Consider the following 23,906-nt stretch of genomic DNA (forward strand, 5'->3'; position numbering starts at 1 on the left):
AACTCAACATCTAGGTAGGATTTAAGGAAGGTTTAACTGTAAAGTGCTCAAATTTCCCATGACAAACAGATTAAAATCTGCTCAGACCTACAAGCAAGAAATCTTGTTTAGATCAAATAATTTTTTCAGGATAAATCATGCAGCAGGGAGCAAGTTACACCTGGTAACAAGTTGGACTAAATGATGATTGAAGATCACTCCCAACTGAACCATTGTATTGAATTTCATTCTGAATAGCATAGCTGTGGATTTGCATAGGTTTTATGCAAATCCACTTTCTACAAACACAGGGCATGATCGTGAGAACAAAAGGCAGTGGGGAGTCCTGGTGGCACAAAGTCCCTCTGCTGGGAGACGGCTTACTAGACTCTGCAAAAACCAGGCCACTGAACAGCTGACAGACATCGGAACAGGCTTTTCAAACTAGACTATCAAAAAGCCCACATAATGAGGTAGCCTGCTATTGCAGAAAATATTTATGCTCAAACATTAAACCACCTGGAAGACATGAACAATATTTTCCTGGTGAAAAAAGAAGTATAGGCCTGAAAAAAACACTCCTTCATTTCAAGTAAAATAAGAAAAAAACCAAAATATGTTTGAATGATTTTCTACACTTTAAGGAATTATAAAACAAGGGTTAAAGCAGCATTTGCAGGGTTGTTTAAATTTTACTGCGTCCATGAGAAATGAAGTATTGCCAAGTCCTCACAAGGGCTGATGTTTTCCAGAAGAATTATTACAGGACTGCTACAAATTCCATACAAGACACATTATCAAATGTTCTGTTTAACATCATAATTGCACTGAACACTGCAGTGTGATGTTACAGTGATGTTATAGAAAGTGTGAGTTCCCCCCGGTGTCTTCTGATGGAGCCAACAAAGATCTCAAGGTGTAGAGGGCTGAAGAAGAAAGCAGGTTATTTATCATGACAGCAGGTGTACTTCTGATTCAGAGACTGAAATGACAACAGGGCAGAAAGAAGGAGAGAAGAAATCCTTGAGGGGATTTGGAAAAAAATAGCATCACTGATACCGCAGCACTTGAGGTTGGAGGCTTATCAGTCCCATTTGTAACAGTTGAACATTCGGTATTGCTCAGGGTCAAGTTCAAATTAAAGGGCCTTCCATCTTGGTAAAAGCAGCATTTTTATTATCCCTCAAACAAGGTTTACACTGACAGATTTACTGTCTGCCCCTCGTTTTCCTCTGCAAGGAGAAGGAATCTCATGTAGGACTTTGGTAAACAACGTAGACCTGTGGGTCAGGTGCAGCTTTGCCAGACTGCATAAGATAAGACAAGACTAGAGCTGGCACCTTCCAAGGGTCTGTATGTGTCTGTCTGACTGGTGAGTACCATGGGAAGGGGCTACCTTCTCCTTAGGAAACACAGTTCTTGTTGAAGTCTTGTATCACCACTGAGGGCACTTCTTCAAATTAACTTGGCATTGAGTGAAATATCATTCTCCTCCTGATCCTATCTATCTAATTGCATTTTTGTAAAATGCTTTCTGGTTGAGTATTTGTATGACCCAACTTTTTTTTTCTTTATTGGTACTCTTAAGAAGACCGCCAGGTGGGCCGATGGAGCTTTGTTCTTTGAGCCATCCACGAATATTTTAGAGGAGCAATAAAACTTATTCACAGCACATTGGTTTTGCAATAAAAAATAATTATATAAATTGTTAAAATTCTTGATAATTTATTTTAGCTGCTTATTTTTTCTGGCAGGTCCTTAAGAGGAAGGGAAAGAGGGAAAATATGAAACAGAAAATAGCAAGTTAAAATTAATCAAATAATATTCCTGCCAAGTTTATGGTAACAAAGTGTTAGCAGTCATGCTGAAGAATTCCTCTGCACACAAAGCATTGTTCAGCTTCTCCTTATTAGATCATTTTTATGAGGCGTCCACATTATTTGTTCCCTGGAAAGCTCCTGGTATTTGCAGAATTACTTAAAATGTGTTAAATATGAGTATTTTGAATTAAGTGCTTTTAAAATAGTCCTTTGAGGGACAGCTGCAAGATCAGCAATTAAAGACAAAATAACAGTTAACCATAACCATTCCACCTCCTCTTTGGCCACTCCCTGTTTCCAGAGTGGTTCTTGGCCCCAGTTTTCCATTCAGCCTGAAGTGCAACTGAGATGTGTCTGCACAACGGATGCATGAGGGGTGGGTGGTGAGTTCTCCTGTCTGCTGTAGCTGGGCTTTAAATTCCAAGAGGTGGAGTCTTTCTAAGAAAAAGAAGAAAAAAACAGTTTCTGTGGAAAACAGAACAGAGGCTTGTTTCACTTCCCCCTTACAACTGTGTTTTTCAGAGACAGCTTTGCTGTTACCCCTATATCCCTATTCCTAGGGAGACAAATGTAGGCCGCCACTAACAGGTCCCCAAAGACAATGATGCTGAGTGATTAGACTTCAAGTTTGTGGCTCACTCCGTATTTACTGATTGTTGGCTACAGAGACAGCTGAGCCCTGCCAAAGGGGCTCATCAGATAAGCCAACAGAGCTGTAACAGGGAAATTATTTCACTTTTTTGCTAAGAGAAAGGAATATGGCTGTCCAGCTGAAATTCTTAGCAAGCTTCCTTTCATTCGTTAAGCTGAGGTTACAGACAATAGTTTGTGTGATGCTTCAGAAATTTTTTTTCTTTCTTAGTTTCCTAAGTCTATGTTTAAAGGCTTGCTTTAAGTGGTTTCTTATTAATTTCCTTCCTAAGCCTGTCCTTGGAGCCTAGCCTTCCAATGGAGGTAGTATTTAGGGAAAAGCTACAAATTTTAAATAGATTTCTTCAGAGAGAAAGAATTTGTCTATACTGATTCTTTAGTGGTTCTTGAGGAATACTTTAATCTGAAAGTTGTCCTAAGCATACTATGCAGCTAAGCGTTACTGTGGATAATACAGAAGTCCAGCATGGTTAACAATTTATAGCAATTAAGATTTATTTTGAACTTAATAAAAGGTATGGTTTTCTGTCCATGTGGTAGGGTTACACTTAAAGTATTTGACCCATTTTTATAAACTATTTATTGACTGTGTATTTCATATACAGTCTTGATTTTAATATTTTTAGCAACTAAATTCAGTTGTAAAAAAGCACAAATGAGTTTTCCTATAAAGTGCATATCTAGACTTATTCTAACTTAAACTTCAAATATGATTTTTAAAACTGACCCCCTAAAACTTTTTATTTACCCTGGTTAAACTTGTCTCAATTTAGCTTAAATCAGCAAGCAATTAAATCCAAATATGAGGATGCATAGACAGGGTTATATAGACCTAAATGAGCTTTTAAAATGCTTTAAAATTACTTTGAGTGACTTCTCTATATAAAATCTTGTAACCTGAGTGATGTATTAAATTAAAGCTAAATCAAAGGTTACTTGCATGAGAGCAGTCATGTGCTCACTCTTGAGGATTGAAGGGTTTACAAACAGATTTCTCTCAGGGAAAAAAAGCAATTGACACCCAATTAGTTAAAGCATATTCCTAAAGCTCAATGGCTCGAGAGCAAATTACAGTTGTCATTGTGGATTTGTGAAGTGTGCTGAACCATGATGCATTCCTTCAGAGGGAAGTTGCTTAGACATGAAAGTATAAAACAAGCAGAGCACATAAGAGTTCTCCATGCTTCTGTATCTGAGCTGCAATAAAACAAATTTGTAAAGTAACCATGAAGTCAACTGGATGCATTTTTATGGATTCCTGCTGCTTGTTAAAAACCTGTCGATGACTCACCAAGCTTTGAACCAAAATGCAATATATCAGTCCCTTCCTCCCTGCCATTGGTAGGCCCTTGGTTTTGTAGCTGTAAGCTGTCACAGAGATGGGCTGTGCCTGAGCCAAACTATGTGAGAGAAAGGGGTTTGCTGCATGACTAGGAAGAGGTGGGCACGTTGCTCTCTGTCTCTGGAAGGGCTTTTCCTCCTTCAAGTGGAAGATCAGTTCTGTGTGATAGTGATCAAGGAAACCCTTATCAGCAAGGGAAGTTTTCAAACTTCTTTACTCTTTCTTTATTTGCATGTGCTTCATATGGAATAGCCCCAAGCCTGGACTTTATTATCAACCATTTTAGCAAGATTATGCAAGAGGAGGAGAACAGCTGTCATTTACAAATATACACGAGTCTGAGAAATAAGCTTATTACTTTTTACAACTCATTTAAGAAAAACCTGTGTTTTAATATGGTGAAGCAGCACAGTTGTACATCAGAAAAGGCATCGCCTAGTCACAGCCTCCCTTAAGGTCTTGATCTAGTATGCTTCAGTAAATGCAGGATCAGAATCCCTCGTAGCAATGCCCCAGCCTAATGCACCAGCCACGCACTTAGACCTGGCATCCTGTCTGTGTGTGCAGTGCCCAAGCCAGCTGCCTGCCCAGGGACCACAGTGCTGCCTGCCCAGGACACAGTGCTGCCTGCCCAGGACACAGTGCTGCCTGCAGGCACAGCAGCTGTGGCCCTGTGGGTGCAAGGGCTGTGGCACGTCTGCAGGCGTGGTGAGGAGCAGGGTCAGTGGGCAGTGTCACTCGGAGCCGGCTGGCAGCCCATGTCACGCGGCTTGCTTGGCTTCAGCCGTGCTCGTGATTCAGCAGCTTCAGTGTGGTCCTGAATAAGGATGCTTTTCTCAACTGGAAGCAGAAACTACTTAGCGACGAAGTAATTAAATCATGCTGTTCATGAAAAGCCCTCACTGTTAATTTACAGTATTTGTTGGAGCTCCCAGAATACAATCATTGAAACAAAGACTGAATTGAGAACAAAAGGAGGGAACTTCTTGAGACATTTAAATATCAAACAAATTTTATAACAATCTGAACCATGTCTGCTTGATTTAATTGGTTTTAAGGAACCCACTCCAAGGTTCTAGGTACATTAAGACAATTTGAGCGTTTTCAGATTTTCTTTCTTTGCAAGCTTATTGCTCAAGTATTAGATGAGAGTTTTACCACAGTTACTGAGAGCCTTATGAGATAAAGGGAATCTTTATATTCTTTCTGTTTAGTGCAAGTTTTGAAAACCTTGTTCTTTGTCTCCTGTAGCTGACACAGAATGTAGGAAAGGGTAAGGAAAGATGAAGGTAGACTGAGGCATAAAGAAGAGAGAAATCTTAAAATAAGTATGAAACAAGGAAATCCAACAGGAAGCTCTCACAAACTAAATGGCAGCTAACTACATTTCGTGATAAGGAATTGAAACTTGTATAAAGCCTCATAAAATACAGTAAAGAAAAGAAGAAAAGTGCGTTCACATTATCTGTTACTTCTTTCAGCATGAATAGTAAAAGATTTTCTTTTATTTTGGAAGATTTGTCTGTCATTGCTTTAATTTTATTCTTTTTCAGGTGCTAATATTAAACTTCAATTACCTATTAAACCAAATAATACTGGTATAAATTTTATTTTAATTTTCTCACTTAGTTTGACCATCTTCTCTTTTCAGGAACCTCATCCTTCTCAAATAAGACCCGAAAGTGGTCCACAAGCGGGTGGAACCAAACTTACCATCTCTGGCGTAAATCTGGCCACTGGTTCCAAGAAGGATGTTCAAGTTTCAGTTGGTAGCCAGCCTTGCAATGTGTACGTAGTCTGAGTAACTAACAATACAGAGCTGTGTTCTAAAAAAGCACCAACCTTTTCTGCCCTTTATAAATGAAACAAATCCATTGTCTATCTCTTTGTGACTCCTCCCATGCAATGGAGTTCTGCGTGTAACATTCAGACAAACTCACTCAGAGGCTTCAGCGGAAGAACAGCAGTAAAAACACCTTAAGTGGGAGAATTTAGATGTCCAAAAATTTCTCCACTTTTGGCTTTCTCTGCTATACTGGCTGCTTCAAACCCACCCATGCTTTCACTCAGCATCTCTTCAGTGGTTCTGTATAAAATATTAGTCTTCTAGTCTCCCATGGCTTGTTCTTCTCCCTTCTTTTTCCTTTTATTAGTTGCTGCCCTTCTCTTTTCTCAAAAAAAAGGAAGGACACTAAGTGTGCTAACATTTCATTGTTCCTGTGTTTGCACACTGTTTATTGTTATATCCTATATCTCTTTTTTTAAAAAGCGTTAGTGATCTGAAGGAAGTGTTTTCTCCTCTCATAACTACTTGGTACCCAGCAAAAATAGAGCCCCAGTTTTGTTGTTCTGGAGTTTACAGTAGAAGAATGCAAAACTCCATAATGTTAGTAACAGAAGATGTTTCCTCTCCTTTTTCTTCTCCAATCTAGGACTGAATTTGGAGACGAGATCGTTTGCATTACAGGACGTAATAACAAGGTTGAACCTGTTACAGTCACAATGAACTATGGGGGCACAACAATTCCTGTACCACAGCTATTTACATACAGTGAGAATCCTACTGTCACCAAATTCCTGCCGGTAAATAGCTTCAGCAGGTAATGAAATGTTTGTCATAACTTTTTTTACAACTAGCTTAAAATATGTGTAATATGTAATAAAATTATTAAATATAGAATGGTTTGGAATAAAGTCCTGTACTCTATCAATGCAGACATTTAGGTATGTAGGGTTTGTGGTCTTAACTGCAATTGACGTTTGAAAGTATTCTGTTTACTTCCAAATTGTCATCCCATTTCAAAGGTCAGTCCTGAAAGCAGAAAAGGCATCTTTTAAATGGAGTTGTGTCAAAGAAAGAGATTTGAAGCATTTCAGCATGACGTAAGACAACACGATCTTTGCATTACTTACAAATCTTTATGCTACTAGGATAACCAATATTAAAAGTTTCTAATGGAGACCTTTCTAACAGTTTTTCTATTCAGCTTTTAATAATTATGCTGGAAATAGAGGAAAAATTATGGCTTGTCATCTCTTTCTTTGTCTCATGAGGAAAAAGTGTACCTTTTTAGGAAATCTAGACCCATGTTCAATAATGCTTTTAAAAGGTGTGCTCTGTTCTATGGTGGTATTCACTAACACCCCATCTGGTAGGTGTTCCTTCTGGGAAACAGCTCACCTAGTAATAATTGGGAAATCAAATAAATTTATGTTACTCTTATATTTGTAGCAATATGGCAAATCATTGTATAAAAGCCCTTGTAGCATACCTTGGGTTTTGAAAGTCATTCTGTGACAAATACAGGGACAAACATGACCCTGATTCATGTTATTGTCTGCTGTTCCCCAGTATTCTGGTCTTTCTGCTTAGTGGGGTACAGTTGGCAGAGGGAGATCAGTTAAAAAGTGTAACATCATGACAAACAGAACATTAAAAATAAATTTGGCTGTGACTTCTCTTGGACATATTAGTACCTGTCTCCTTGACTATTAAGTAATCACTTGAATAAAATAGAATTTGTTTTCAATGTTTCCTTTTCATTTTTGGTTTGGGTGATTTTGGGGCCTGAAATTTTTCTTTGGTAGACCAATAGTGATTTACCTCATGGAATTTAAATGACTTCTTTTTCCTTCTATATAAACTAAAGCCTACTTTTATGGATTGCTTTGAGGTTTGCTATCCCTCTAAATCCATGTCACTTCAATGACTTTAATTCCTATTGGTAACTTGCGTGCATTCTTCTTCTTATGTGAATGTATTATTTTTTAAACAACGTGCTGCAAATAAGAGGGGATAGAGAATCCAGGTTCCTACAGGCCTGTGGAAAATACAGTTTCACCTTTGTCTCTGTGTGTGTATTGTAGGCAGAGTGATTTTAATAACATTGGAGAAGTAAAGCACACAAAGATTGGCATCAATGAACAGCCAAAAATCCTGGCAAAGCAATTTGTACTTTTTTTAAATTTTGCTGTTTTAAAACAAGTTTTAACTTGACATTGATGCTTTAAAATGCTTTCGTCATCAATAGCTTTAACAGAAGTCCTTTTTGTAGGATATCTAATTGTCATATAGGCATTATACATAGGATTTTTTCAGTGGAAGCAATAGCAGTGCAGGATGAAGTAGTGTATAGCTGTGGTAGTCTGTCAATGATTTGACTTCTTTTTTAATTGTGCCTTGCAGCGGAGGGAGAAATATTACAGTAACTGGAACCGGTTTTGAGCTCATCCAGACTTTCTCATTGGTGGTATATGCAGAGCGTCCAGAAGCAGGGAGGATGAATCAAAAAAGGGTAATTTTCTTTCTTTTCCCCCAAAGGCATAACACTGCATGCACAGCATATAATCTGTTCAAAAGCTGCATATAAACTTTCCCACTGGACTTCACCAGGCTTGGACTGAAATAAGATTGGAACAGATTTCTGGGTCTGTTCAGGGTTTTCCTGTGGAAGAAGATCTTGACTTTCCTACCATCTTGCCTTACATTCACTTGTACTTTGCCATCTTTTGCTTTAAAATTAAATTCATTCAATATGGATAAGGATAAAATGTGTATTTCAGAATCTGGATGTGTTTTGTTTTCCTTTATCTTTCTTCTCCCCCTGCAAGCATTAGCAATTTGCCTGAAACAGGATCTAAATCTAGACAATGCAGACTACTCAGCTTTGCACAATCAATGCCTTTTATTTTCTCACATCTCAAAGAACCAAGTCTTCTTTTCTTTCTTGCTTCATGCATATTCCACCTGTAACAGGTCACAAAAAATTGTGAAAAATAACATTAAAAAAACCCTCTTCTTGCATCTCCTGTTAAGAGGAATTGACATTACCAATAGTCTTAATTTCCCACTCTTCTAGTGAAGATCACAATTTAATGACACGATTTAGACTTAGAAGTGATCTTACAGTAAGAACATTGTAAGACTCTTTCTAAGTCTGGCTCTTCAGTGTAAGACTGTCTTGTGATCTATAGTGAGTTGGTAATGTGAATGTTATATATTATATGCATGATTCAACTTTTAGAGTATGCCAGATCCAGCTGGATTTGGATCTATTAGAACCCTATCCCTAAAGATTTTTAAGAGGAAAACTGCCTACATTTTTTAGGCCATAAACTTCAAAAAGTAATTATCTGGATAATCTTGACTCCCAGGACAATCTGAAAGCCTATTTAGCATTCTTGACAGTGCTTATCAACATTTCTTACATCTCCTCTTATGTACACTCAACCTGTTAGTTTAAGTCAGCATTACCTATAGCACACATTCTCTATTAAGACTAAAAGCTTTTCTAATCTTTTGGTTTGCTTTCACTTACATGACAATATCAGAATGTTGGGGAGAAGCTATCAAGTTGCATTGCATCGTGAAGTGAGAAACAGAGGTGGTGATTGAATAAATGTTGAGGGTTCCTGTTAGTTTTGTTGCCTGTGGTTGATGTTACTGAATGACTAAAAGTGTCAGGGGAAAAACATTTGTTGAATTGGGGATGGAGGATGGGTGAACTGAGTTACCTTGAGTAGTTGAGTGACAACTGTTGAATTTTATTCCAAAATTTCACTTAATAATTTTATTGAGGTTCAATGAGATATTACATGGTGTAAACAGAAAATAATCAGCCCAAGATACTCAAAGGTACAGAAGATGATCAGGATTAAGGGTGACATGTTAACTTCCTAATCTGAGAGGAACTTGGTGGTATCAGTCCAGCGGTAAAGAGCCATAGAAATTGGAGGCAATGAAACTGATCCATAGCCCAAGCTTTTTCTGCAGGCGACTGCTACAACACAGTGAATCGATGATTTATTCCCATCAACAAATTTCTTTCATTTTCTTTTTCAAAAATCCTTCATACTATGGTATTTCTGCTGTATGGAGAGGATATAAATTCAGTGGTTTTATTTCTATGGTCTAAAGTTTTCAACAGTTATGTACAGAAAAGAGTCAGACTCTAAAATGAGCATGTTCTTCTTCTTGTCTTGTTTCTTACAGTTTTACGGAAAGGTTGTTACAAGACTTAATGAAACCACGGTGGTTTTTTCTTCCCCACCAATACTGGAAGACCCAGAAAACTATAACATTACCACTATTATTCTAATGGATCATTATAAGTTGGTTGTAAAAAATGAGAGCCACTCCTTTGCCTATGTCGCAGACCCAACCTTTGAAAACTTCACAGATGGCATCAAAAAACAAGTCAACAAACTTATTAATGCAAAGGTAAACTTGTTAAAAGTTGGTGGTTGCTCATTTTGTCCTTGAAGAATGTATGGAATTTTTAGTTCCTTTCTCAAAGCCTTAACAGATGTTTGGTGCCATACCCCAAATTCTTGGGTAGAGTCCCTTACCTCTGCTAGATGATGAACAATGACAGCTCCCCTTTCCTCCCCACACCCCTTCTGAAAGAGAGTTCCTATCTTTTTAGCCCTACTTCGGATTTGCTGAGGATGCCCCCTCCTGCTGAGCCTGGCATTTGCATTTGGAAATGCCCTCTCCCAATAGACCTCCCAGGAACTGGAAGGGACATCTCATCTCACACCACGAAGGAAGGGAGAGGAATCAAATAATTCCCAATCACTCTGCTGTTCTGTAGGCTGCAGTGCAAATCATTTCTGCTGCTAAAAGTGATCCAAATGGAAAGTTGCAACTCAGGATTTCTTGTCTCCCAAGGCTTTGCGATGATAATTTAGCCTTTTATTTTCTGTCTAGGGCAGTAACCTGAACAAAGCCATGACGATAGATGAGGCCCAGGCTTTTGTGGGTGATGAGCCTTGCAACATAAAAACTCTAACTGAAACGGACTTATATTGTGAGCCACCAGAAGTACAGCCTCAACCAAAGAAACGGCAGAAGAGGGATACCATCAATAACCTTCCTGAATTCATTGTACGTTACCTTTTCTATAGAATTTAGTATCATGTATCAATAACACTGATACAGTTCCTCTTGACTGAAGTAATTTGTTCTCCAAAGTTGTTGTAGTACTGTGAAGAAACTCCTTGCAGTTCTTTCTTCTTCCAGCTTCTGCCTACTGCATAAAAGATGTCACACATAAAGAGCAGTGTCAATGCTGCCAAATGTCTTCTACCTTTATTACCTAGAAATGTAGAACTCCAGACAGACAGACTGGGGATTTTTCTTCCTCAGTTGAGCAAATTAAATTACTTCATGGAATAAAGTGCTAGTGACCCAAATTCAGTTTAAAATATTCAGAAGTATTTCCTTTGTTTGGCAGTTTGAGCTAAAAATTCACTTGTGGGAATTACTAAGAATTTAGAGTGAAACTGAGAAGTTGACCACCTTACATTTGCACTTCTTGAGAAAAATGTGTTTTTATCTAATTAGGTAAAATTTGGACTCCGGGAATGGATCCTTGGAAGGGTGGAATATGATACCCGAGTGACTGATATCCCACTGAATCTTATTTTGCCACTGGTACTTATTCCTATGATAGTAATCATTGGCATTTCTATCATCTGTTACAGGTAAGTTCTTCTAATTAGGTGCTTTTGTTTCCCTAAAGCTTTCAAGGGACTACCGGCTTGTTCTCAGCTCGGTCTACAGAAACTATCTTCATCTTTTTTATGAGCTCCAGAGTTAAGATAAGGAGTTACAGCTGGAAATATGTATGAGCACCAATTTATTCCTCTCACGCACGCCAGATTCCTCAGTGTCAGTCAGCCCAGTCCCTCCTTTATATATAAACACAACAATTGGTCCCAGGCTTCCCAAGCAAACAATTGCAGGCTGAGTTGCACACATACCCTTTTGAAATGGCAGCTAAAGTGGCACTTATGAAGGAGATAACTTATTCTGTATAAATACCCATCAACATTTATGCTGCCTCAGTCAGCACTGTAGGTCTGAACTGGATGGATTTCACTAAGGGGTCATTTTCATCTTTCCAGCTAAGTTACCCACACACAAACTGCATGATTAATGTTGAAATTCATGCTTCATAAAGGGCCAGAATATATGTCTGTATTTCACTTAAAAGCTACTTAGTCCAATTTTAAGGTTAGTAATGAGGGCCTCAGGAAGGGGTGGATTTCAATCTTATGGTACTTATCAGTACAGCTGAAGCATGTGCTGTACAGCCCTTATGCTCTTGTGAACCTCCATCAACCTTCTGAGTTTGATCCCACACTCCTGGGTGGTTTAGAGCCAGTACAGGACATGTTGCAAGCAATCCTAAGGGTTCAGTGCATGGAGACTGGGTTTCTGTACTTGATATATGATTGAAAGCATTTGTAGCTACTTCTTACTGGATTTTAAATTACTGGTCCAAGTCTGCTTTGAAGCAACCAGCCCATGATAGTGCCAAGTTGCTTTACATGGAATGAAGATTTCGGCCACTGTTGCTGTTTTTCTCCTCCATTCTCTTACTGCTGTATTTAAAAAAATCAAAGCCAGGAAAATTTCTCCCAGTCCTTGGACTTCCCTCTCAGAGCTGTTGCAAATTATTTACTTTTATAGTTTGTAACTTTTTTAAAATCTTACTTCTGTTCCATAAAGACGCAAGAGCCAACAAGCAGAACGAGAGTATGAAAAAATTAAATCACAACTTGAAGGCCTAGAGGAGAGTGTCAGAGACCGGTGCAAGAAAGAGTTCACAGGTATGAAAGATATTTTCACTGCTGTGGGTCTTCTTGAGCAGTCAAGACAGGCTGGAGGAATGATGCTAGCTCACTAAAACTGTCTTCTGGGAACAAATAATCAATACATCTTAGTAGCCTTCATTACTGACATTGACATAGAGCAGATATTTTGCTGTTATATATGAGAGAAGTAAATAAAATAAAATATGTAGCTGAGGTTATTAAAAGAAATGGATTCTTTTAGTCTAAAGGAAGAATAGGGTTAGATACTGGGAGTAGAAACTAATTGAGATTGGGGTTACTTATAGCCATTAACACAAAGATAAGAATGTTTTATAGTGACTAACTGCCTTTATTGTTTAGCACAATGACTGTGTATGCAATGTATGCACACTAAAAACTGTTTTCAGAGCTGCAAAATTTATTTGCAGCCATCAGCATACAAAGGGATAATTTGGTAAGCTCACAGGAAAGAAATAGGATTTTACCCTGTTTATCATGGGAAAATCTTAAGCTTGATTAGAGGAGCTAGCTAATTGTTCTGTGTTAACATAGAGGCATCATCCCAGGGATGGCAGCAGGAGGTGTGAAGGCTCAGCATTTTTACATGTTGAACTACTCATTGCAATGCTTAAACTAGGCATCTGAGTGCAAACATTGCAAATATTGGCCTAAATTATTACCGTCAACTGTCACCTCATTATCTGAATTATACCTGCTGTTGGGTCATGTTGAAATAATCTCTATTACAAAAAATACCCACATGCTTTATTGCTAAAGAGAAAGCATTATTTTATACTGACAGTGGCTAAAAAGCGAGATTGAATAAAACAGCAATTTCAAGTTAGAGTTTGAAATTAATTGAAGAAGCTCAGGGTATGTCAAAGATTTCAGTGATGCTCGAGGCCTCTCTCAGTCTTGTTTTTCTGCCATTTCTGGGACAGGATGTTCTTTATTTGTACCATCTTGCTTTCTCTGGAAAACCAAGTCCTTCCAGGTTCTGGACACAAACTAGAAGCAAATGTTTGAATCAGTCCCAAACGGGCTTCATTTCAAACTGCATTTTGAACTGTGAGAGGATCTATCGAGGTTCTCCCTCCCTCTCTCCACCTCTCCCAGGGCACTTCATACCCATTTCTGAAAGGAGAAGGTACCTTTCTGTTACTGGGACAAGAGTAGAGAGTTACACATTCCTGCTGTTTGGTTGAAGGTTTTCTCTCTGCTCCACAAAGTACAAACACTGGGGGAGTAGAATGCACATCCAAGGAGTAATCCAGTTCTAAAATTACATCCACCTTGACTTACAGTTAAATGAAACACAAGTCAAAACACATTCTGGTTCAATACTGTGAAACTGTAATGTCAACAGCATGAAGTGCAGACAGTCTAAAATACACAGGACCAAAGACAGCCAAGGAAAGGGACAGCAGGAAGGAAGTAATACCACACAGAGGGGAACCAGAAGATTCTTTCTACCTCAGTTTGATGAATGCTATAAAATAAAGAGGTAAAGGAATGAGTAAGAGCAATAAAACTCCTGAGACAATAGGTCAGTATATTAATTAACATGGTATTCCAGTCAATCAGTAATATTGGTAATTGGAAAGCCTTCAGCTAGAATAGCTGCTCCAAAGGATGATTCCCTAATTTTTGTCCCTTTTAAAAATGTCAGAGCTTTTGAGTCCCACAGAAATATTTCCATCAATTTCAGTGAACCATTTAACCTTCTTCCTTCCTGCCATCCCCTTCCTTCCAATTAAATTAGCTTGCTTTACACTTGAAACCTCTCTTTCCTGGATTGCTGTGTTTTTAAAAGAACTTTCTTTACTACCTAGACTCAGAGGGTATAGACTGTGGATTGGGAAAAAAGAAAAATCAAAATGAAAAGTATTGCAATGTCTTTTTTTTATTCTGTACTATAATCCTACATTCTTATATATGAACTCACACAGATGCCATAAAGGCCCTTTTACAGATAGTCAACAACAAGGAAACCATCAGTGCTAAAGGCACTTATTCTCATGCCACCATAGGATTAGCTGTGGTTATAGTTAATAGGATAATTGTTAAAAATAGCAAGAGAAAATGTGAGATGAAATAAGAGGTTTTGCTGCTGAGTTGCTTTTTTGCTATTACAAGGCACTCAAAGAGGTTGTGTTGCCTAAAAAACGTGCATACTTTTTAAACTGAACCATTAAACTGCATTGCATATTGCAGATCTAATGATAGAGATGGAGGATCAGACAAATGACATCAATGAAGCTGGAATTCCAGTACTGGACTACAAAACATACACAGACAGAGTCTTCTTCTTGCCCTCCAAAGATGGAGAGAAAGATGTGATGATTACAGGAAAGCTGGATATTCCTGAGGCCAGGCGCCAGACTGTGGAGCAGGCTTTGTACCAGTTCTCCAACCTCCTCAACAGCAAATCATTTCTCATTAATGTGAGTACTGAAGTGGATTCACCTTGTCTCTTACCTAGGCATACCTGTGTGTATCTGTGCAAGACAGTAGGTTTGCAAGCACAACTGAACCAAAATTAGTAAGAATAAGTGATTTTCATATGGCTCTGATTTCACAGTAACTGCTGCAAATATGTGGCATCACAGCCAGAGCTTCCTGGTGGAATGGATAGGCAAGATGATATTTCTGTGCCAGATCATGTAATATGGAGTTAGTCAACATTGCAGTGGCTGTAAAAAGCAGGTGTTACCCAATCTGGCATAAAAACTGGTGTTACAAGTTTGGTTTAGCCTTTTAAGAAATGTGATCGGAGAGTGTTGATTCCATCCAGGCTCCTCATGGGAGTCACCTGCAGACAGCCATCTACCAGAATCTCTGCCCCAGCAAAGGTAGAGGCTCCTCAAGTGGCCTATTCATCAAGACTGATGAGTGCTCAGAGCAGCCCTGAAGAGACTTATAATTGCTCACTCTCAAAAACCAAGGCTCATTGTCAGACACCTAAATATAGATTTAGGCTTCTAGCTTTTTCTCTTTTTTTTTTTTTTTAATGAGAATCCAGTGTTGAGCTAGTTAATGGTAGAATTAGAGTTTATGACAGATGAGAGTACATTTCCAGGTGTACTTACATTAGTGTCTTTGTAATTTGATGTGAAAGGACTGGGAATTTGGGGAAGAGGGGAGTTGATTTTCTCTTTAAAAATTGTCACAGAACACTATTTTACATTCAATTAAAACATCCTTTTTAGATAAGGTTTTAGTTAAGTATATAAGCATTCCTTAGGTCAGTCCAGTACATTGTGTGTGTATTTAAAACCAAATTTTAGGCAACATTTTCTTATAAGAAGTTTTTTCAAACTTCTGAAAACTTTTTGATTCTATGCTTTGGAGATTTAATATTAAAAGAATATTCGTTGTCTTCTTAGTGCAGACAAGTGTTGAGGTTCTCCAGAAACCTGTCATCTGAGTTGTTTTTACATTTGTTTTCTGTTTCAGTTTATTCACACACTGGAAAACCAAAGGGAGTTCTCTGCTCGAGCTAAAGTGTATTTTGCATCTTTACTGACAGTCGCTTTACATGGAAAACTAGAATACTACACTGACATCATGAGGACGCTGTTCTTAGAACTGATGGAGCAGTATGTTGTGGCCAAAAACCCAAAGCTGATGCTAAGAAGGTTTGAATGATTGTCATATGTCTCTGGCATTTTGTAAATGTGTTTCTTTTGCAGTGTGACTGGGTTGAAATGCCAGCTCTCCATAAAAGCCAGAAATAGCTTGGCCCAAACATATTAGCAAGACAAGCCCACCAGGAGTAGCTGTGGGAGGTACTGACAGGACTGCTGGACAGGACTGCTTATTCAAACACTGCAGTGTAGAAACACCTACCTTACTTCAAAATACCACACTGAACATTTCATTTACTTTTTAATCTAATTCTATTCCAAATGATCTAGCATTTATACCTCACATCACCACCATAATGAGCACACATAATCAGCTGCATTGTGCATTCAGTGAGGGCTTGCTCTAGTGATTTAACCCAGCTGTTATCCCAAAATAAATTACAATAGACCTTGCTCTGTGTATGTTGTAGCTTTGTAATCTGTAGGTTGTTTCCCAGTAACTGCACAACTGGATTAATTTTTTAGCTCTCACATGGTAGACCCAATTTAAGATTTTGAATAAAGGATGTATACTTTTCAGCAGTGAGATGAAGGTAGCTACCCAGGAATGATGAGCAATACAAAGCACTTATCCTAAAGCAAGTATATGCTTTCAAGACTCTATAGGGAAATCATTGCATTAGGAGACTGAATGCAGTTAAGCATGTAAAAATATTATATTTCAAGCAAGCAGTGTTTTTCTTTAAAACCTTGTCATTAAGTGTCCTTACCATATTCGGGGCTGGTTTTTTTTTCAGATCTGAAACGGTTGTTGAGAGAATGTTGTCTAACTGGATGTCTATTTGTTTATATCAGTACCTCAAGGTAAGAGTTGAAATCTGTTGCCTGTGGGGTTTTTTTTAATCAGTAATACTTTAAAGAGCTGATCTGAGTATGTCTTTTGGTGTTGCTTTATTTCATTTCCTTTCCTTTACATAGGACAATGCCGGGGAGCCTCTTTATAAATTGTTCAAGGCTATCAAACACCAGGTAGAGAAAGGCCCAGTGGATGCCGTACTGAAGAAAGCCAAGTATACATTGAATGACACAGGCTTACTGGGAGATGATGTAGAGTACACACAGTTGGTAAGCAAAGCATGATTAATAGATTATAAAATCCTTTTTTATTTTAAAATTAATTCCTAAAGTCTTAAGTCTGTACAGAGTTTTCTAGACTATTGTGAACTGCATAGAAATTCTGGTCATGGGCAGGATTGTCAGTAGTTTGACCAAAACAAATCTCCAAGCAGGAAAACAGAATTATAAAATATCTTCTAAAATAAAATTCAAATCCTGCCAGTGTGGAATCCATTTCAATAAATCCCTTTCATAATTTTCAGTCTGTCTGAAAAGTGGGCAGGATGTTTGGCTCCTCCCCTTTTCCCTTCGAAATTCATTGGCAATTGATATTTGCAGAATTCTTGCACTACCATTATGCTTAAACTTCAGGTTTTCTCCCTTGTGATTGCTGCTGATCAGCATATTGAACATCATTTTAGAGATCATGTTATTAGTATAGCAGGTTGTGCTCTCTGCAGTCCTGTGAGATGGCTCCACAAACTCCAGAACACTTTATGAACCTCTTTCTGCATTTTTTTCTGTGTGAGTCAAGATCTCCTGAACGTGGGCAGCCCAGCTGGCATTGAAAGTTGTTTATTTCCTCTTAGAGAAATAATTCCCTACAGTGCCTCTACAGCCAGTTCTGGAGACCTGTGGTAGTTGCTTCAAGTGGGATGAAATGGACATTCCTGGCAAGGGAACTCCACCTCTGAACTCAGCTTCCCCCTGTATCTGATCACCAGTGCCATGGTCCAGATCTTTTCTATTATGAATTCTACTTTAACTTAATTCTGTTTGCTGTCAGAAATTTCCACCACTTTTCAAACATACTCCAGAACACAGATTCACTGTCCTTTGGAAAAACTGAAGCAGCCCACTCTTTATCTGTTCAGGGAGTGTAAAATCTAGTTTTACTCTTTCTGACAGTCTTCCTGGTTTTCTTCAGGATTCAGTGTAGTGAATATCAAAGATGCACAGACTGCCCTTCAGAGACAGACTCATGATTTTTTTTCCCATTTTAATTTCTTTTTTATTGACATGTTAGGAGTCATTTGTAGTTGTCTTCAACTGAGAAAGATGCAGTGATATATATGCAGCATGGAAAAGAAATTTAATAAAAAGCTTTATTAAGTCCTGGTTTGAAAAAAAAAAAAATCACCATTTTATGTATTCTAAAGGGATGTTGATGGGAGGGCTCAAGTGAGGAGAGTACTGTAGGACTTTCATTCACAGAGTGGATTTACCAGACTGTGACCTAGAGCGCCTGGAGGAAGAGTGTGTTGGGCAAGAAGAAATTTTAAGTTCAACTGATATTTTGTGGATTAGTTGAGTTACTGTCTTTATATCTAAGCCAAAAGTGCCACCCACAGAAAACACACTAATTGGCAATGCTGGCTATCATTTCTGTTGTGTATGGAGACCAAAATTTATTTGCACTGTACATCATGTAAGACTTAATGGCAATAATTCTTTATTCAGTCTCTTTCTTTTCATGACAAAAAAAAGACTGCAATTAAGCTAAATGAAGTGTGAAAGCAGAAAATCCATGTATGCAATCAGATGTGGGCACAACATACATATTAGCTAGATATTAAACATTATAACATTGTACAGTAGCAGTATTTGGTCCAGACTTCTAGATTTCCCATCAAACAAATATTTTATGTATGTGCATGCATGGAAGTTGATGAGATATATGTGTATGTGTACATACGTATGATAAAAGATTATGAAGTGGGTACTATTGGCCTAAGCTTTTGGGGTCTTTGGCACAATGATGATATTGTGGTAACTGAAAAGTTAGCATTTGTGCACCAATGTAGGTTAAAGCATGAGTTAATTCCTTCACTTCTGCCTGAAAGTGAGACAAGGTGGGTACAGCATAGAGCAGTTATCTGCTCTCTAATTGTTCTTATTTAAAAGATTAATCTGTTTTGCATCACTGGTTACACTGACATGCTGCATACTGAACCAGCAGCAAAATCATGTCTAATTACCATAAAGCTAATAGGAAAAGGAAGGTGAAATCTCATTATTAGTTTGAGAGTTCTGTCAAGGGATGGTGCAATCATGTTTAATTTGACTGCCGTATGGCATAGCTTTTCTACACTGTTTCAAAATACCAGCTATGCAAGTTTATTTTGAGGTCTGACGTGATAAATTCAGGAATTATGGTTGGCAGGACCATATGTATCTGAGAGCTGCAGTGCTTCACATGTGCTGGCCTCCTAAGTTACCTGACTGGCAAAAGACCCACGAGGGCTCTGAGCTGTTGTTAGCTGATTCAGCTAGTGAAAGAAAGAGGCTTTTCATAATATCTATTAGGGGTTTTTTTATTTTTTTTTCCTTCTGGGGAGCTTTTCTGTCCATGGTTTTCTTATTTGCTTTGAAAATTGAAAACTGACACTTACATAGCAAAGCTACTTTCAAAAAAATCAGTCTAGATTTAGCAAATTACAAGCTTTCAAGAAATTCTCTTTAACATTAAAAAAACCATGTTGATACTGTCAGAAAACAGTAATATTTTAGAACTGACATAAGCTACTTAGGTGTATTCCCTGGAGCTATTAGAGTTATTATGACAACAGTAAGCAGTAAATGAAGTTTTCTAACACATAAGATGATAGAAATTACTTTTATATGTACATATATATGCGTGTGTGTGTATTTAATGAACATCTGGTCACAGGAGGTAAAGTTTGGAGAGCTGAACGACTCACTGCTCATCAGTTGAGCCATGTTAAAGTACCATATGTACAGTAGTCTGCTCATCTTTAAAACCACAGCCATGAAGAAAGCATAAAGGAAGGCAAAAGCATATAATATTCTAGGAGTTCAACAAAGTGCAGTTCAAATGATTATTGGGAACTCACGAAATTTGGGCACTGCAATACTTGGGCTTTTTTGTATTTAGGATTATCAGGTTAAATGAGAAGCATGTACCAAATCAGTGGTCCAGCTGCTTTGTTCTTGTGTGTTTGTCTTTAATAAACTCCCAAGACTCAATAATATTAGCATATTAGACATGACTAAATCTATTCTGTATCTTTTCTGTTTTGTCATAGTAGGAGAAATTAACTGGAATTTATGATAGCTGGTTGGCTGCATAACAGCAAAAGATCCTTCCAATAATCCCTCAAATAATCCATACTCCCATTGCAAATATTTGTTGCTGTTCAATAATCATTGCATGGTGAATTTCAGATACTGTTTGCATTTAAATCACCCAGAAAAACAGATTCAGAGGTAATTCAGCACTGATTTGCCTTAATAACCATGTACATTCTTCTCTTCACAGACAGTGAATGTATATGTGCAAGAGGGAGGAAACGATTCCATACCTGTGAAAGTGCTGAACTGTGATACTATATCACAAGTAAAGGAAAAGATAATAGACCAAGTCTATCGAAATCTGCCGTGTTCTCAGTGGCCAAAAGCTGACAGTGTAGTGCTTGGTAGGTAGTTATTTGTGATGTCATATTAACCAGGTGAGACACGTTGTATGACTTCGTATTTTCTCAAAAAATCTCTATAAGAGGATTTTATTGCTTGGTTATGGTTTGGTTTGTTGTTGGTTTGTCAAGGTTTTTTTAAAAAAAGCTGAATTCATGGTCATGCAAAAATACAGCATTTTGCAGCAATATTAATAGGCCTTAAAAACTAAGTTAGTTAATTTTTAAGAACTAGCTTTTCTTGACTCTTAAAGTTTTGGTATACTGTCAGCAGCATTGCAAGAGCCTGTTAATGACTGTTGGCACAAGTGAATTCATGTCTGACAGAGTCAGTATCTCAGGTACTAATTAATGTGATAATGACAGCATGGATAATTAACTGATGGAGAAGTAATGATGCAGTTTCAGAAAGTGGTACTGATTTTTAGTTTCTTTTATGATGGTTATTCAAAAGAATTATAACTTACAGGAACTGCACTTTTAGGAGATTATGTACCACCTAGTCTCTGAAAATCATCCTCCTTGAGGGCTTTCAAAATAGCTATTCTCTTTTGACAAAAAAAAAATGGTGTTCCTTAAAAGGCCTAATAATCTCAGAATAAAAGCTCCAATTAATATTTTTTTCAGTATTTTCATTACTGCATTAATCTGAAAGTAGAAGATGGAATTCTTGTTCTTCAGAAAATCCTAGTAAATCCCCTAAAAGTTTCTTTTCTATTCCATGAAATCCTTCTCTCTTTTGGACCGATAGCAGACCTTATTATATATATTTATTGAATTCTATGTGAAGGAATTTAACTTTTTATGGAAGATAATCAGAAGTCATATGCATGGTTAGGAATAGTTCATGCAAACTTCTGTAACAAAGACCAAATGATTAAGCAATCAAAAACACACAGTGGGGCATGTTCTGCATTACTTCTTTTGATGTTCCACAATGTGTCAGTGGGTCTGTAAAACATTCTTGGAGAAGTTATTTTTGCACCTGGTTAAAAACTGTTTTTTCTCACTTTAATTACCCCTTAGAATGGCGTCCAGGTTCTACTGCACAGATCCTCTCAGACTTGGATTTAACATCCCAAAGAGATGGCAGATGGAAACGCATCAACACACTAATGCATTATAATGTAAGGCATTTCAAAACAGTTGTTTGTGCCTGTTATCTGTTTTCTTGTAATAAATAAAATCTTTTTTTGTTTTTAGAGTAACTTCAGTGCTACATACAGGGTGCCCAGGGAAGTTGTGGATACCCCATCCATGGCAGTGTTCAAGGCCAGGCTAGAAGGGGCTCTGAGAAACCTAGTCTAGTGGAAGGTGTCCCTGCCCATGGCAGGGGAGTTGGAAATCTTGAAGGTCCCTTCCAACCTAAGCCATTCTATGATTCTATGATAAAGAATTAAAAGAAAAACACAGGTCTGGGTCTAGTCAGTAAAAGGTTTGGACTGTGAAAGGCTGGGTCTACACATTCTGCCTAAGCATTTTGTATAAAAACACAAAACCTAAATGCCAGCACCTTGGTTTCCTCATCATTGAAGTATCCAAATCCAAATTCCACTCTGAATATTCAAAAGCTGGTTTTGCTAAGACTCATATTTTCTTTTCTCCACCACTTCCTACCCCTGAGAATTGTCTTTGTCCTTGCTGTGCTGCTAAATAGATTTTGAGTTTGTCTGGATTGTTCAAAAGCCCAGCCAGGAGAGCAGATGTTGATGTTTTCATACCGTCTGTTTTAGGTTTCATACTGTGCACTCTACCATGCACTTGCAATTCACTTATCTTTCCTTTTTATGCTATTTATTTCCTTCTAACAACAGTTAATCCTGATTGGAAAAGAGAAAAGTTGTTTCGTTTTCCCTCAGAAAACAGACAGGTCTGATTCTTCATGATAAACCCCATTTTCATCCAAATGGCACACCACACCAGGTTGAGGAACCACTTAAGCCTTGAAGATGCTCCTAATATTTCAGAGGAGATGTTGATGGGATCTCTTACTAACAGAGTGGGAGGGAGTCTGTTCTGAATTGCAGAGCCAGTTGCCCAAGAAGCCTCGGAAGTTTAGCATTCGTCATAGATTCCCTGCAACCGATTACAGAAACCACAGGTTACGGTTTAAGAAAGAGGTTCAGCAGTGCGTGGTTCCTTCAAAGAACATCTCTGTGTTTGTATTTTCAAAGGTCCGAGATGGTGCCACGCTCATCTTATCGAAAATGGGAATTTCCCAGCAGCCAGAGGATAATCAGCAAGATGTCCCAGGGGAAAGTAAGTATCTTGTGGCTTCCCTCCCTCCCAAGGTGACTAGAAGTCAAAACCCGCAGAGTGATGCTGCCATCTTGATTTTGTTTGTCAAGCATTTCCATGGAGCTAGATATTCACCACCAGACTATATAGGGTTTATTTGTTGTGTGTTACCACTGTACACTTGTAATGGTTTTGTTTGCTCTCATTATAAAAGTCTTAAACAGTAGGACTTTAACTATAATTGTGGTGAGTCCATACCCCAACTTAATAGAAAGCACTCTTATTAAACATTTCCTTCCATATTTTGTTTTTTTAATCACACTACATCTATAGTCAAACTGTACATTTCATCTTGGCAGATCTTTATCATTTTTTCTCCTTTCTTCAGCCTTTACTCACATTCCTCTTCAAATTTCTTTTCACTACTTATTAGACTGAGAATTAAATGCAGTGGTCTAGATGAACCACAGTAGAGACTAGATCCTCTCTCTGTGACATAATGGATCTGATGTAATTTTTTATAGCATTTCTTACAACTGTGTTGCCTTGCAAACTCATCTCTGTACCTTCAGATTTTGTCTCTCTTCCTTTTGAGTGATGTTTTGCCAGCTACACTAACTTCTTTTTTTTCCAGGGCTTTTTAGTTGGCTTTGTTCATTCCATGCATTTTGTCTCTTTAGATGCAGCGTTTTTCACAATCCCTTTGCTCTTTTTGAGATTTTCAATCCTCTGTAAGTGAGCGTCAGGAATTTCCTTGTAATGTTTCTTCTCTTTCATGTCACTAATGCATCTGCCGCATAATTCTTGTATTGCTGTCTGCTACAGTATGCTGGACTTCGCAACACAGAAGACAACCTGTTAGCTTGCAATCCATCTTAGAAGCTTTTACTTGTACATGTTAGTGTTCTGTCTAGACCAATTTTCTATATTTCAAAATATCTTGAGACACAATACCCCTTACAGCCTTGAATGCACTCAGATTTTAATGGAAATATTTACTTGTGAATATATGTTCTTTGTCACGTGTATTTCCTTTACTGACTTCAAATGTTCAGTTTCTCTAGGGTTTTTTATCCTTATATTCAGTTATTTTGTATGAGGTAGAAGTTAAATTTATGGAACAATAATTGTTGAGATC

At 37.9% G+C, this 23,906-nt stretch overlaps 1 protein-coding gene across 5 annotated transcripts in view; it reads left to right on the top strand.

Annotated features, from left to right (window-relative positions):
- Positions 1 to 23,906, top strand: part of PLXNB2 (plexin B2) — a 257,236-nt gene that overhangs the window by 217,587 nt on the left and 15,743 nt on the right. For all 5 annotated transcript variants that reach the window (XM_048300734.1, XM_048300732.1, XM_048300736.1 and 2 more), the window contains 14 exons: positions 5,444 to 5,580; positions 6,225 to 6,392; positions 7,979 to 8,087; positions 9,785 to 10,012; positions 10,502 to 10,678; positions 11,138 to 11,277; positions 12,308 to 12,408; positions 14,608 to 14,837; positions 15,850 to 16,031; positions 16,778 to 16,844; positions 16,959 to 17,105; positions 20,377 to 20,533; positions 21,557 to 21,657; positions 22,705 to 22,789. In XM_048300734.1, the coding sequence (XP_048156691.1) occupies positions 5,444 to 5,580; positions 6,225 to 6,392; positions 7,979 to 8,087; positions 9,785 to 10,012; positions 10,502 to 10,678; positions 11,138 to 11,277; positions 12,308 to 12,408; positions 14,608 to 14,837; positions 15,850 to 16,031; positions 16,778 to 16,844; positions 16,959 to 17,105; positions 20,377 to 20,533; positions 21,557 to 21,657; positions 22,705 to 22,789 (2,029 nt within the window). The remainder of the gene's footprint in view (positions 1 to 5,443; positions 5,581 to 6,224; positions 6,393 to 7,978; positions 8,088 to 9,784; positions 10,013 to 10,501; positions 10,679 to 11,137; positions 11,278 to 12,307; positions 12,409 to 14,607; positions 14,838 to 15,849; positions 16,032 to 16,777; positions 16,845 to 16,958; positions 17,106 to 20,376; positions 20,534 to 21,556; positions 21,658 to 22,704; positions 22,790 to 23,906) is intronic.

This window comes from Corvus hawaiiensis, chromosome 4 (assembly GCF_020740725.1).
Source record: "Corvus hawaiiensis isolate bCorHaw1 chromosome 4, bCorHaw1.pri.cur, whole genome shotgun sequence".
Classification (NCBI taxonomy): Eukaryota; Metazoa; Chordata; class Aves; order Passeriformes; family Corvidae; genus Corvus; species Corvus hawaiiensis.